At 44.4% G+C, this 15,000-nt stretch overlaps 1 protein-coding gene across 1 annotated transcript in view; it reads right to left on the bottom strand.

Moving 5' to 3' along the window:
* The window catches only part of magixa (MAGI family member, X-linked a), a 46,634-nt gene that overhangs the window by 11,122 nt on the left and 20,512 nt on the right, over window positions 1–15,000 (bottom strand). Inside the window, 8 exon segments of the mRNA XM_061058426.1 lie at window positions 6,632–6,910; window positions 7,984–8,202; window positions 8,399–8,462; window positions 9,405–10,041; window positions 10,599–10,770; window positions 11,614–11,704; window positions 11,792–11,961; window positions 14,461–14,628. Coding sequence (XP_060914409.1) covers window positions 6,632–6,910; window positions 7,984–8,202; window positions 8,399–8,462; window positions 9,405–10,041; window positions 10,599–10,770; window positions 11,614–11,704; window positions 11,792–11,961; window positions 14,461–14,628 — 1,800 coding nt within the window.

Here is a 15,000-nt window from a genome sequence, read left to right as displayed (position 1 = left end):
GTTTACGTCCTCTCAGTGTGCAGAAGAAAAAAACACTTTACAGGCTTTAAAGGAACAACTGTGTGTGTAAGAGGCTTTACAGTTACATCACAGAGCAGTGGCCGCCTGTGTGTCCATCATCAGACAATCAGAGGACAGTTTAACTCTGAACTGCATTATCTCTCTATATCCCTCCTTTACTGACACCTCTCTCCGGTCTACTGATAAGTCTTATTTCCACAAAGACATTCAGAAAAAAAACAACATTGTATTCAAAATGATCACAAACAACTAGAAAGAGACAAAGGATCACGAGGAGATGTGATAAAAATACAAAAGAGGCTTGCAAAAAAGAGAAGATAAAAAGAGCTGCAAAGATCTGCAAAAAGGTTAATCTTGACGCTCAAAACAACCATTAAACGAGATGAAAAACTACCACAAGGGACACAAAACAACTAAGAAAAGACCAACAAAAGAATCAGAGACACAACCTGAGTACAGAAAAGACACAAAAAAACACCAAGAGCTCCAAAACAGCTGGAAAACAACCACAAAGTGCTGCAAAACAACATCAACAAGTTACAAAACATCCTAAAAAAGCTACAAAACAACCACAAAGAGCTACAAAACAACCACAAAGAGCTACAAAACAACCACAAAGAGCTACAAAACAACCACAAAGAGCCACAAAACAACCACAAAAAAGCTTTAAAACAACTGCAAAAAGCTGCAAATCAGCCAAAAAGAATGACAAAACACCAACACCATGCTGCAAAGCAACCACAAAAATCTACAAAACAGCCACACATAGCTTCAAAACAGCAATTCTGATGTATAAAATTACCACAATGACTTGGACAACATCTGTTTTAATGCACAAAACAAGCACGACAACACAAAAATCTAAAAGAGACGTAAAAACTAGAAACTACCAATAAGAGACACAGAACAGTCAATGAGACACGCGAAAGGACAACCAAGAGATGCAACATGACTACAAAGAGACACAGCACCTTCAGTATGTTTGAATACACTTTTACCACCTTTAAACCACAAAATGGGCATCCACAGGGCGCAATACTGGGTCCTCTGCTCTTCTGATTAAAGTTTTATAAATTAAACCTAATAAACAAAAAAAAGCTTAAGTGCATTTGAAACATTGATGGATGGTTAATGTCTCTACAGTGTGTTTAAAACTTCTGAATATTTTCTGTTGGTTAAAAAAAAAGCTTTGTGAAAGTAAAGAACTCTATAAACCGTACGATGGTTCGGATGATGGATCGTTATTTGTTATTTTTCAGTCATCAAAGAGACTGTGGTGTGTTCAGGAGCTGTTGTTGGCCTGTAGAGCTTACACAAACACACACACAGACAAACACACACACACACAGACAAACACACACACACACTGTGCGACACTGAACTGAACAAATAAACCACTCTGTACTCTGCAGGACTTAATGTAAACCGGATCAGACAGAGAATGGACTGAAACAGGAAAAAACAGCAGAATGCCTCTTTAAAGTCGCTTTAACATATCAAAGAGTCAAAGTGTGTGTGTGTTTAACAGTGTTTGAACTGAACACACACACACAGCTGGGAGGGGGGATGTTAGCATGTGAGCTGATAACAAAGTGCTGAGTTGAACATGTTCAGAGTGCGGAGGAGGAAACATGAAGCTGCAGCTGACAGAAATAAATGAAAGTGAAGGAAACGGGAGAGAGATGTTATTCAGACAGACAGCTGTGATGTTACAAAAACTCTGTGGCTCTAAAAATAACCAAACATGAACGATAAAACGTCACATCACTCAGAGTCTCTGCAGCTGTAAAAACTCCTGTAACAAACATAACACAAACGATGTGAAGTCAAACTAACATCCCCAAGATGCTGCAGCATCATACGTCTTTAAACAAAAATAAGGCTAGTGGGCTAGCGGGGAATCATGCCAGTTCTCTCTGTTAGTACTCAACAACAAAAATATATATATATAACTTTTTTTTATCAATTTAGATATGTGAATGTAAACATTGTCATACAATTCTACATATTGTACGTTTAACTACCACAACACTAAAAACATAAATTAGGTGTACCACAGGGCTCAATCTGTGGTCCTCTAGTATTTTGATTATTGATTTAAATATAAAAACAACATAACCCAGACAGTTTGTGCAGCATGATTTTGAAATTAAATTTTGAAATTTAAACTAAGCAGGTTTTGTAGCATGTAAAGATGTGCAGACATTTCTTCTTCTTGTCTCAGTACGCTGGCCACCTGTCTTTTGAAATAGATGTCATTAAAGATTTATTGATTCAAACACATGGTGTTAAAAAATTTATAGAAATATCAAACGTTTTGACCGCATTTTAAAAGATATACAATGTGATGTAGTGTCTGTCTGGTTCTGGAGTAACGAAGCAGTCAGTGTGATGCGTTCACTGACTGTCTGAAATATGTTGAGAACATTTTGGTGAAACTTCCGACGACATAATTTCACCGACTGCAGATGGAAACTGATGAAATATTAACCTGTAGCCGTGTCAGCTCCAAAGAAAGTCTCCTCTACCTTCATCCCTTACCCTCATCATCATCATCATCATCACCACCTTGATCATCATCATCATCATCTTCCTCACATCTTGTGTATCAGCTGGCAGAGCTGCAGCTTCCACATGAACAGATAAATGTTACCTTTAAAATTCAAATCCAGCAGCTGCACTGAAGCAGAGCTCTACCTGTGCGTGTGTGTGTGTGCGTGTGTGCGTGTGTGTGCGTGTGTGTGTGCGTGTGTGTGTGTGTGTGTGAGTGTGTGTAAGTAAAGTCAATGTGATTCCTGTGCAATTTCACAGTACAGTAAACTTCAACTCACCTGCGCTCTGGTTTGTCAAACATGCTCGAACACACACACACACACACACACACACACACACACACACACACACACACACACAGCTCCACATGGTGTGTGTGATGAATTATGGATTACAGTAACTATTAATAGAAAGTTTTACACTTTTTCAAACACTGAAACTGCACAGCTAAATGTGTGAAACACACACACATTCACACACACACACACAAACCATGAGCACCTGAGTGTCAGGTTGAGTCGTTAAGAACGAGGTCATGCAACATGATTTTTAACCAATCAGAGAGGTTCTGTCGGATGTGTTAACAGTCAGGAAGTGAAACCTGAAACCATCTTTTATTTACTAAAAGTCTATTTTTTAAATCATTATTTTATTTGGATTCTCATAAATGTGTCACCTCGGACTCTGACCGAAATCTGAGCTTCAATCTGAATCTGAACGAGCAAACATCTACATGTTTTTGGTTGATTGTTTTTGAGGCACAGCTGTAAACGAACGACACATCTGGACACACACACACACACACACACACACACACACACACACACACACACACACACACACACACACACACACACACACACACACACACACACAGAGAGTCAAAGCTGCTTCAGTCAGCTTGCAGTGAAATTTAAAGAGACGTGTCGCTGAGGCTTATTGTTATGTAACACATACACACACACACACACACACACTCTCACACACACACACACACACACTCTCACACACACACACACACACACACACACACACACACACACACACACACACACACGCACACACACACACACACACACACACACACACACACGCACACACACACACACACACACACACACACACTCCTATTATTTTTTCATTTCATCCTAAAACAAAAATGTTGTTTTACACCGAATTTAGTGGAGATTCCATGTTTTATTTGTGTGTGACGTAGTGCGTAAAGGCTCCGCAGGAAGCCAAAAATAGAAAACACACACACACACACACACACAAACACACACGCAGAGTCCAGTGTATTCGGACAGCTGAATGTCCCACATCTCACACAGGGGTTGAGGTCTGATTGTGACTCCTCTGAGCTCCAATCAGCAGCGACTCTCTGCAGACGTTTACACTCAGTTAATGTTTATTTATTGATTTTGTTCAGCATCTCCTCCTCCAGCGGTCTACTGGCAGGATGAATCCATCCAATCAATAGCCCTAATTACATATTTAAAAACAAAGGCTTACCCGGCCTTAGCCTGAGGTTGGGCCTCGGGTTTAGGTAGGCCTCGGGTTTACGTAGGCCTCGGGTTGGGTTGCAGACCTCTAGTCTGCCCCCCCCCAGGTGCCACTCCAAAATCACAAACTTTGATTGGCAGGGTGGGCTAAAAACAACCTCTAGAGTCTAGCCTTGAATTCATAGCTGTCAGTCACATGACCAGCGTTCAATCATTGATTCACTGCATTCATCATCATCAGGGTCATAAATGTAAGTCTACTGATAGTCTGAGTGAAACCAACACACACACACACACACACACACACACACACACACACACACACACACACACACACACACACACAGTTCCAATGAGGTGAAACTATTTGAGACATTCCTGAGAGCTGATAAAGACTGAAGAGGAGGAGGAGAGAGGAGAGGAAACAAGGAGGCAAGGAGGTGTGGCAAGAAGGAGGAGAGGAGGAGGAAGAGGCAGGCAGACTATATATACTCCAGATAAAAACGGTTGTCAGCACTGTGTGTTTTCCATTTTAATAAAATGAATGACATCATGCTCAGTCAGGATGGATGACTCTGTGATCGACTGGACATGTCTGGTTTTTTTTTCTTCAGTTTCTTTCTCTTCAGTAAGAACACAGTCTTCTTCTTCTATGAACACGTTACAGTAAAGTTACTTCTGGTTCTCTCTAAATGTTACAGCTCGTTAACGAGTTTCATTGAGAAGCATACAGACTCAGCTGTAGATGTTGCTCCACAGCGCCCCTACTGGTCAAACACTTCAATTACAACTTTAACAAACCACATGACACATGTGGGCACCAGAGCTTCTAAAATCCTTAAAACACAGCCGACAGTGAACACATCAGAAAACTAAAAAATACTATAACAAGGAGCACACACACAACCAATACGGGAAAAAGTAACAACGTGCGCACACACACACTCAAAGACACACACTCACACACACACACACACACACACACACACACACACACACACACACACACACCAACAAATCTGCAAGGACATGGGATACAGGAAGATACAAAACACTAAACTGTGCCGCTTTTAACCAGTAATACTTAGTATCAGATACTTAGGAACACACACACCTGATACACACACTCACACATACACACACACACACACACACACACACACACACACACACACACACACACAGAGTGACTTACGTTTTGAGTCCTTCACAGTTTTCAGAGCTGACTGCAGACGCTCCAACATGATGGACGGTTAAAAAACTACGCAAAACTACAACAACACGTCCTGTTTTTCTGTCTGTCTGTCTATCTGTGTGTGTGTGTGTGTGTGTGTGTGTGTGTGTGTGTGTGTTTCTGTGTGTATTTCTGTGTGTGAGGCAGGTCATCCCTCTGATGTGGACGAGTGAGACTGAGTAAGAGCTGGAGGGAGAGAAAGAGACAGCTGGGCGAGAGGGGGCGTGGCCTACAGAGAGCTGATAGTGGTGGGAGGGAACTGAAACTAACACACACACACACACACACACGCAGGGAGGAATGTTAACAGGAGAGATTATTGTTAATGTGGAGAAACAGAAAAGAGAGGATGATGCGTTTGAGTGCTCCCTCTCTGGGTGGTTAAACGGAGTGTTGCTAACTCCACTCAGTGGAGCTAACTGAAGCTCAGGTGCTGCTTTAATCAACCAGAGACTCATCGTTACTGTATATGGACTAATTCACTGCACACACAGAGAGCTGACAGCGCCCCCTATAGGCTGCAGAGTTCCTCACAGACACATTTGTTGTACCTTTCTTGATAGTGCACTTCACAAGTGAGAAATACTAAAAAGACCGCTCAGTTTCTGCTTCTATTGGGCTGTGTGAACTTCATCCTTCCTTGTGATATTGCTCAAGAAATTAAACCATTGTATGTGTTTTAGTTCATATTTTCCTGGGAGCTCCTGAGCTGAGGATTGTTGGTGAGGACAACTTTAATGTTCAAGCCATTACAGCCTGTTTCCCTGCTGCAGAACCAACAACAGGATCGCCTTGAAACTTAGTTACTCAGATATGGAGGAGAGGGCGGGGAGAGTGCTGCTCTTTACAAACTAAGCCTATTAAATGGGCTTCAACACTGAAAAACAGAAAAAGATTCCAGCATCCGTAACTGGTGTACCACATCATTAATAAAAACAGAAAAGCAGTGGCACCAAACAACATCCCTGTGGGACGCCATAAATGACCATCTACTCTTCTCAACCACGGATCAGTCACCTGTGTTACACCTTTACACAGTTATATTCTCATTCTTAGTTTTTATATTTTTAGTGCTTATTTATTTTGTATTTAATATTATATTGTGTATATTTGCTAATATTGTGTGTTTGGATAACCTGCTTGCGAAACTTCAGATACGGCCTTTTTATCATCCAACTTGAATATTTTTACTCAGCATGTTTAAAAATGGTCCACGGTCACATGCAAAATAAGAAGGTTACGAAGAAGTCATAATCAAAATAAGAACTTATGACATGGTGCAACAATGCCAGCCTGTAATAAGATAGTGTACAGGACTCACCCCCATTGGTCACTTCCTGAGAGGCGATAACGAATCCAAAGCCTTCTCCCGGTCGCCTCCTCAGCTCCACCTCCACCATCTTCGCTCCTCTTCCATCCTTGGATATTGCGCCCATTGCTCCTCCCCCTCTGACAGGAGGAGGCCCCCCCGCACTCTCCTCCACTCCCAGGAGATCCCGCGGCTCTAAAGTCAGCGTCACAGGAACCGAGTCCAGGAAGCTGGTGCTCTGGATGAGGGCCGAGGCTGGGGAGCCGTTAGGAGTCTGGGCTGGAGGGGTCCCTGAAGAAAACAAGGACGAGGAGAGGATGATGAGAGGACGAGGAAGGGGGAGGAGTCAGAAGAATAAGGACAGGGCTAGAAGGAGGAGTTAGACTGATGAGGCCAGGTTGAAGGGGAGGAGTCAGACTGATGAGGACAGGAGGGGGAGGAGGAGAGAATGATGAGAGGAGGAGGAAAGGGAAGGAGTCAGATGGAAACGGACAGGACTAGGAGGAGTTAGACTAAGGAGGACCGGTCGAAGGGGAGGAGTCAGACTGATTACAGGAAGTCAAGAAGGAGATGGTAGACCAATAAGGACCAGACGAAGAGGAGGAGTTAGGTGGATAAGGACAAAGCGGAGAAGTGGGAGGAGTCAGACTGATGAGGACAGGAGGGGGAGAAGAAGGAGGAGTCAGAGTGATGAGGACAGGAGGGGGAGAAGTAGGAGGAGTCAGACGATGAGGACAGGAGGGGGAGAAGTGGGAGGAGTCAGACTGATGAGGACAGGAGGGGAGAAGTAGGAGGAGTCGGACTGATGAGGACAGGAGGGGGAGAAGTAGGAGGAGTCAGACTGATGAGGACAGGAGGGGGAGAAGTGGGAGGAGTCAGACTTATGAGGACAGGATGAGGAAAGTAGGAGGAGTCAGACTGATGAGGACAGGGGGAGAAGTGGGAGGAGTCAGATTGATGAGGACAGGAGGGGGAGAAGAAGGAGGAGTCAGAGTGATGAGGACAGGAGGGGGAGAAGTAGGAGGAGTCAGACTGATGAGGACAGGAGGGGGAGAAGTGGGAGGAGTCACACTGATGAGGACAGGAGGGGGAGAAGTAGGAGGAGTCGGACTGATGAGGACAGGAGGGGGAGAAGTAGGAGGAGTCAGACTGATGAGGACAGGATGAGGAAAGTAGGAGGAGTCAGACTGATGAGGACAGGGGGAGAAGTGGGAGGAGTCAGATTGATGAGGACAGGAGGGGGAGAAGTAGGAGGAGTCAGACTGATGGGAGCATGCGAACAAGAAGGATGTGATCGGTGAGAAAATGACACCTGAAGGAGGTCACCGGCTTTGCACAGGCGTAACAGACAGGTGTGCATTTACCTTGGTGGGTCCCTGGGGCTGGTAGGTGTCCCTCCTGGGGACTCTCCAAGACCAAGCCGGCCTGGTTGAGTGGGGGGACGCCCCCCACCAAGGCACCCGTGGACGGGGAAGGCAAGTCGGCTAAAGTTGGGGGGTGTGAGGAAGAGGGTGTGGCCTGGCTGTGTGGAGAGGGGAGGGACTTGTACATGTTGGGGGTGACGACTGGGGAAGAGAGTGGACCTGGGGGAGGACACAGGATAGATACTGGTTTTGGTGTTTCACTAAACCGATCAGAAACATGCAGGAGGAGGCTGACGACAGAGGAAGGGTTAAACTGTGGTGCTGCTCGTGCTTTTATTAGTGCCAGACAAAAACAAAAAAAATCATGAATGAACAGATCAGAGTTTGGGTTTTGGGTTCACATGTTCATTAGTACCTCCTCTGTAGACCAGCAGGACCACCTCTCCCTGTTTGGTGTGTTCCTGCAGCACTCTCTGGACCTTAGGAAACAAATGCACCAAAATGTTATCGTTTAACAGGTTAAATGGAAACTTTTCGAAGTGCCCCGTATCCAAAATCTTTTTTTCAAACCCTCTCCAAGAGTGTACAGATATCAGGGAGTTTATTCTCTAGGAACCAGCTCTAGTTCAGGACCTGTTCAGTAAAAGCTTATCTCCTGGTTTTAATCATCTGGAGGAATTACCAATCAGAAGTACAGCAGGTTAAATAAGGGATTCAAAATTCAGCTCAATGATGCCTTAAAGGCTTTATATGTGATTTTTTGATCCAGCAGATGTCGCCTTTGAGCACCAGCATGAAACCAAAACAACTCGCGGAGCATTGTTGTGTTAGCATGCTAATGCTAGCGATCTTTATTATGCTCGTATCTTCACACTGCGTGTAAATTTACTTTGAGTACAGTTTGTTATTCTTCTTTTCTCTAGTCCCTCAATTAAACAACTTTTATTCGTGAGGGGAGGAGTCAGCCGGCCGTCCGGGCGATGTAAACAAAGTGAAGATAGGACTCTGAAAACTCTGAAAACATCACAGACAGTGGGACTCAGGTGTTACACCCATTGTAGACAGTCATGACTCACAGAGTTATTTTCAGAGGATATACTTGATTTATATTATATTTAAGTGTGAAAAATCACATATTAAACCTTTAAAGCATGTACTCTCTCAGAATGTGCTCTTTTAGGATCCTGGGGTATAAAGTAAAAGACACAAAGATCAAAAAGGTTAAAGGATGCAGCGAGGTCCCGTCCTTGATGCTAGGCTTTCAACCCTGACTTCCAGTGAAGACTTTCCCAGTCAGAGATGACCTCTCTCTGCAGACATGGTCAGACCACACTTTATTTAGCAGAAACAAACTGAGGGATTCATGTTGAGATTTACTTTACTGTGACCCTGACTGGTTGGATGTAGAATAAGTCTCTTACCTGTGAGAAGCTGAGACTCTGGACGTCCGCTCCATTTATCTTCACTATAGCATCCCCCGGCTGCAGAGAGGGGCAGTGCCTTCGATCCCAGACTCTCCTCACCACAGCCAGCTGACCTCCTTGCCCCCCTGCTGTCACGCTGAACCCCAGCCCCCCAGTCTCGCTGCGCCCAAGGGGCACTGGTACGAGTTCTCCGCTTGGCGTCGATCCGGGCGACCCCGCTCCAAGAGGGAGCACCAGCCCCGAGTTCCCTCTGGAGGCGGGGGAGGGTGCCTGATGATTGGCCGGACAGCCGTTAAAGCCGCACGTTGCAACGTCTCTGGGTGGGGTCAGGGCGAGCAATGTCTGGGGCATCGCCGGACGCTGCACAGGAGCGCCAGGAGGCGTGGAGGATGTGCTGGGGTTGTTGGGAGAGGTGGGGCTGGGGGAGTTTTGGACAAGGCCCGTCTCCGGCTGAGAGAGGGGCAGTTTGGACATGATGTGGGATGACGAAGATGTCATGGGGAGCGTGGAGGAGGAGATGGGGAGAGTCGATGTAGAGAGGTCGCTCTCTGAAGACTTGGAGCTCTGATGGTGGAGGAGGCCGGAGGAGGAGAGGGCGGGGAGAGTGCTGCTGTTGTAACGAATCAGAGAAGATCTGAGAGGAGGACAAGGAGCAGAGGAAAGCTTAAAAAAAGTGTTAATTTAAGGTATGTTTTTAAGACAATTACCGTTAATACTTTTAGGCTATAGTTGACTTCTGATACTACGGCTGCTGCATGTCCCTGGTTAAAGAATATGGAATAACCTTGACACCTTAGTTTGGTCCAGTGATTCAAATTTCAGTAAATTGGTCGTTTAAAGTTTAACAATGATTCTAAAACCTGATATCCGGCCAAAATTTTGGGGCTTTCGATGCAGCAAGCACATAAATAGTAACTAATCTCTGGCTAATCTTTACAAATTAAGCCTATTAAATGGGCTTCAACACTGAAAACAGAAAAAAAAATCCAGCATCCGTAACTGGTGTACCACCTCATCAATAAAAACAAAAAAGCAGTGACACCAAACGACATCCCTGTGGGACGCCACAAATGACAATCTACTCTTCTCAACCACAGATCAGTCACCTGTGTTACACCTTTGACAGTAGAAAAACCTGCTCTATGTCACTATTGCTAACACTGCTAATGCTAACACTGAAGCTCCTCCCACCTCCGTGTTCCGATGCTGGACATGCCGCCATCAGAGTCGCTGTGATTGGCTGACGTTCTCTCTGGAAGAGGGGGTGGCCCCAGCGGGGTGTCAGAGGAAGTGGGCGTGGGTGGGCCCGTTAGACCATTCGTCATTGGCTGAGCAGTGTAGGAGGGTGGGGTTTGGCTCATTCCTAGATTTTCAGAATAAAACAATTTTATTAGAAAAAATAACTGAGTCAATGAAAATTAAATCTGGAAAGAAAGATGTTGATTTGATGGTTAGATGGACGAGTTTATCACGGACTGAGGTTTTCATGATACCAGAATTTTAAACTTCAATACAAGACCAGGCCACGCCATCAAAAATAGAAGTCCTGGACAACCTACATTGGGGAACTTCTTGTTTTAAATGAACAAATATTGGAAGGAAAGTCCAGCACGCTGTCTAAAATGCACAAAAACATCTGCAACATTTGGAAAAGAGGGTGAAACTGGAGAGGATGGAACACGTGGTTTAGAAAAGTATCAACAGTTTTGAAAACCTTTTACAGACTATAATACGTGTGTTAAAGGCTTTATATGTGATTTTTCACACTACAAATCAAGTATAGGCCTATCCTCTGAAAATAACTGTGAGTCATGACTGTCTACAATGGGTGTAACACCCGAGTCCCACTGTCTGTGATGTTTTCAGAGTTTTCAGAGTCCTATCTTCAGTTTGTTTACATCGCCCGGACGGCCGGCTGACTCCTCCCCTCGTGTATAAAAGTTGTTTAATTGAGGGACTAGAGAAAAGAAGAATAACATACTGTACTCACTGATTAACTGTGTTTCGAGATCACGCTCATTTCAGGTAAATTTACATGCAGTGTGAAGATACGAGCAGAATAAAGATCGCTAGCATTAGCATGCTAACACAACAATGCAGCGTGAGTTGTTTTGGTTTCATGCTGGAGCTCAAGGGCGACATCTGCTGGATCAAAAAATCACATATAAAGCCTTTAAGTATTTTATCTGTGAGTTTGATTTGTTACCTGGCGTGCTTCCGTTGGCGTCCAGCGGGCGGCTGTAGGTGAGGTGTGTCTGGCTGCGGGTCCCATTGGGGGGGTTGGAGGGGTTTTGTGGCTGTGAAAGGGTTAAATACAAGGTCACCATTAAAAACATTGACATTATGATAATATTAGAAACCATAAATATGAATACACTTCATACCGTCTCCAGGCTCTGTTTGGGACATCCATCAGGGTTATACAGCATGGGGTAACCTCTCCTCAGCACCACGTCCACACTCTGACCCATCGGCACCGACTTCAGCATCTCCACCACCTCCTTGTGAGAGCGCCCCAGCACACAGCTGTCGTTGATGTAGACCAGGATGTCCGCTGGAGGGCAACAGACGAGGAAACAGGGTCAGGCTACAGGTGGTTACATCACGCTGAGGCTTACAGCCGTCTGACTCTCTTTACAAAATGTTTTCATCCCAGAGGCATCGACAAAGTGATGAGAACTGACACTATGGTCGTTTTCACACATGCACTCAGACAGGCGGCCCCTGAAAACTTTCTCACTTAGATGTTCACTCTTGTCCTGATTTTGTTATATTGTCTACATACTGTATGTCCTGTTTTGCTCTATTTTTATGTTTTCAATGTTTGTATGTAATTTTCAATTGGGTACATTTTTATTTGTGATAGTAAATATTCTTACTTTGTTATTTTTTGACTGTTTTTTATTTGAACTTTAATCTCTTAAGGTGAGGTTTTGAGATAAGCCCTCGTGGGTTTCTACCTCACCTGCACGTGTTTTATTTTTTATTTGTTTTATTTTTCTGTTTGACTCTTCTTTCAAAAAATTATCAAATAAACTAAAACTAAACTGTCAAACGGGGGGGGCGCAGGACATGACGTAATAGAGTCCAACCCTGTGATGACTGTGGTTTGCTTTTATATCAACACTGCGAGTAGTTTGACTAAGATGTATCACTGTGTGAATGGAGATGCCGCTGGTCTTGCAGCAGGATATGAACGTCACCACCCCTCCCCCTCCTGCTTGCTCACAGAGAATTCTCCTGAATATTTCCTGCTGCGATCTCCAAAAACTCCGGGTAAATAAATGTGGCTGTTTGTGTCCAAACACACAGCACATCCTGAAAGTGTGAACACATGTCAGGCTCCTTTACCTTCTCATTCAGTCATAGGGACGAAGTTGTGTGCTGGTCTGTTTTGAGTTTCCCTGCTTACACCTCTTCTAGTGTACCTTTTTACTGCTTTTTAAAATGTTTGCTATCATGTTGGTTTTAAAGCATTTTATTACCGGATACTCGGAGTGTTACAATTCTACAATTCACAGCAGACTCTTTTATCCAAAGCGACGTACATCAGAGAGTAAGAACAACACAAGCAAGGATCTAGAAAAAAGGGAACAATGTCAGTAAGAGCAAACGATCAGCTTTGAGTCTGATTGGACACACAGGTGCTGACAGGAAGTGACCAGAGGCAAAGCACAACATTGAGGGCAGTTCTTGAGAGCTCTAATCAGTATAGAAACCATCTTATAAGTCGTCGTTATCAAACAAAAACCATCGTCATTACCATCATCATCATCAATAATATGGAGACCATCATCATTAAGTTAGTAGGTATTCATGAAAGAGCTGGGTCTTTAGCTTTTTCTTAAAGGTGCAGAGGGACTCTGCAGATCACATGGAGTTTGGAAGTTCATTCCACCACCGGGGGGCGACAGAGGAGAAGAGTCTAGTCAGAGATTTAGGACCCTGTTGTGGTGTTACAACCTCTTTACAGTGTCATTCTTCTTCTCTTATGTTAACTTTGTCTGAACCTGATCGGACTGAGCTCACAAAGTCAAACTATGAGTGACTCCTTATTTACACAGTTTAATATTAAAGTCTGAGTATGAGACGCTGCAGGCGGTTTTCATCCATTTCAACTTGTTTGAAGTGCTGCAGAGTTTCTGGGAGATTTTCTCTGCTTTGGAGCGATGTTGAAACTCTCCTCTCTCTCGTTCCCAGGAGATTTCATGAAGTGTGTGTGTGTGTGTGTGTGTGTGTGTGTGTGTGTGTGTGTGTGTGTGTGTGTGTGTGTGTGTGTGTTACATTCCTGACTATTTATCCTCAGTGCACGTGAGCAGGTCTAACAGTGTGGGAGAGAAAGGAGGCTGTGTGTGTGTCGGACAGATTAAAGAGAGAGAAAGAGAGTGTGTGTGTGTGTGTCTGTGTCTGTGTGTGTGTGTGTGTGTGTGTGTGTGTGTGTGTGTGTGTCTGGATTAGTGGTAGATCATGAGATTGTGTCCGTGAGAAACATAAAGACCTGAGAACCAAACAGAAACATAATCCTCCAGAGAGAGAGAGCACATTATTTAGACCTCTGTGTCACAGTATTATCATAAAACTTTAAAACCAGCTAAGTGACAATGCAGAAAACATCCCTGAGCTGTCACACACTGCTGGGAGTAATCGTTTTTATACATTTGTGCAGAGACGTGGACATGGTTTTTATAATTTCCATCTGTCATTTCTCTGAACGTCTGCTGTAAGAGGACAGGAATCTAAAACAACAACCAGAAACCAGAACCTGACACGTCCTGAAGTTTCTCATCCCTTCCCTCCTTCCTCATCCCTTCCCTCCTTCCTCTTCCCTTCCCTCCCTACCCCCTCATCCCTTCCCTCCTTCCTTATCCCTTCCCTCCTTCCTCTTCCCTTCCTTCCTTATCCCTTCCCTCCTTCCTTATCCCTTCCCTCCTTCCTCTTCCCTTCCCTCCTTCCTTATCCCTTCCCTCCTTCCTCATCCCTATTTTAAATCCCTGTTTTTTTTTATGAATGGAGTCTGGTTGCCGTGGAGACGGTGGTGTATTGTCATCAGTACCTGTGTTCAGTGCAGGCGGTCCTCCAGGTGTGACGCTGTACACCTGCAGGAACTCTCTGGGTCGACTTCCTCCCACGATGTTGAAGCCGAAGCCTCGGGGACCTTTGGAGAGCCGCGTGTGGATGGAGTAACCCTTCAGCTGACTCGGCTGCTCCGTGAACTCTGGGACTGAGGGGGGGGGGAGAGAGAGAGACAGGTGAGCATCACAGAACAACCAAAACAAGCCAAGACAACGTTTCTGTGGATGGTAGAAATCACACTCCAATATTTGTTTTGCAGAATCAAAAAGAAAGTTTTGACCATCCAAAGAAACTTTTCTTTTATTTTGAAGATCAAGCAGCTCAAACGTGTTTCCTAATGTTCAAACACACGATGACATCCACAGACTGATCGTTCCTCTGAAGCTGAAACCGATATGAACATTACTTTAAAGGAGCTGAAGAAGAAAACAGGATGTGAAGGTGAGTCTGTGCTGCCCTCTGCTGGCCGCCAAAATAAAAGCCCTGCACACACTGACAGGAAGTCTTTCTCTGATGCAAC

This window comes from Labrus mixtus, chromosome 15 (assembly GCF_963584025.1).
Source record: "Labrus mixtus chromosome 15, fLabMix1.1, whole genome shotgun sequence".
Classification (NCBI taxonomy): domain Eukaryota; kingdom Metazoa; phylum Chordata; class Actinopteri; order Labriformes; family Labridae; genus Labrus; species Labrus mixtus.
The sequence above is the reverse complement of the archived record's forward strand: the minus strand, read 5'-3'. Positions and strand labels throughout refer to the sequence as shown.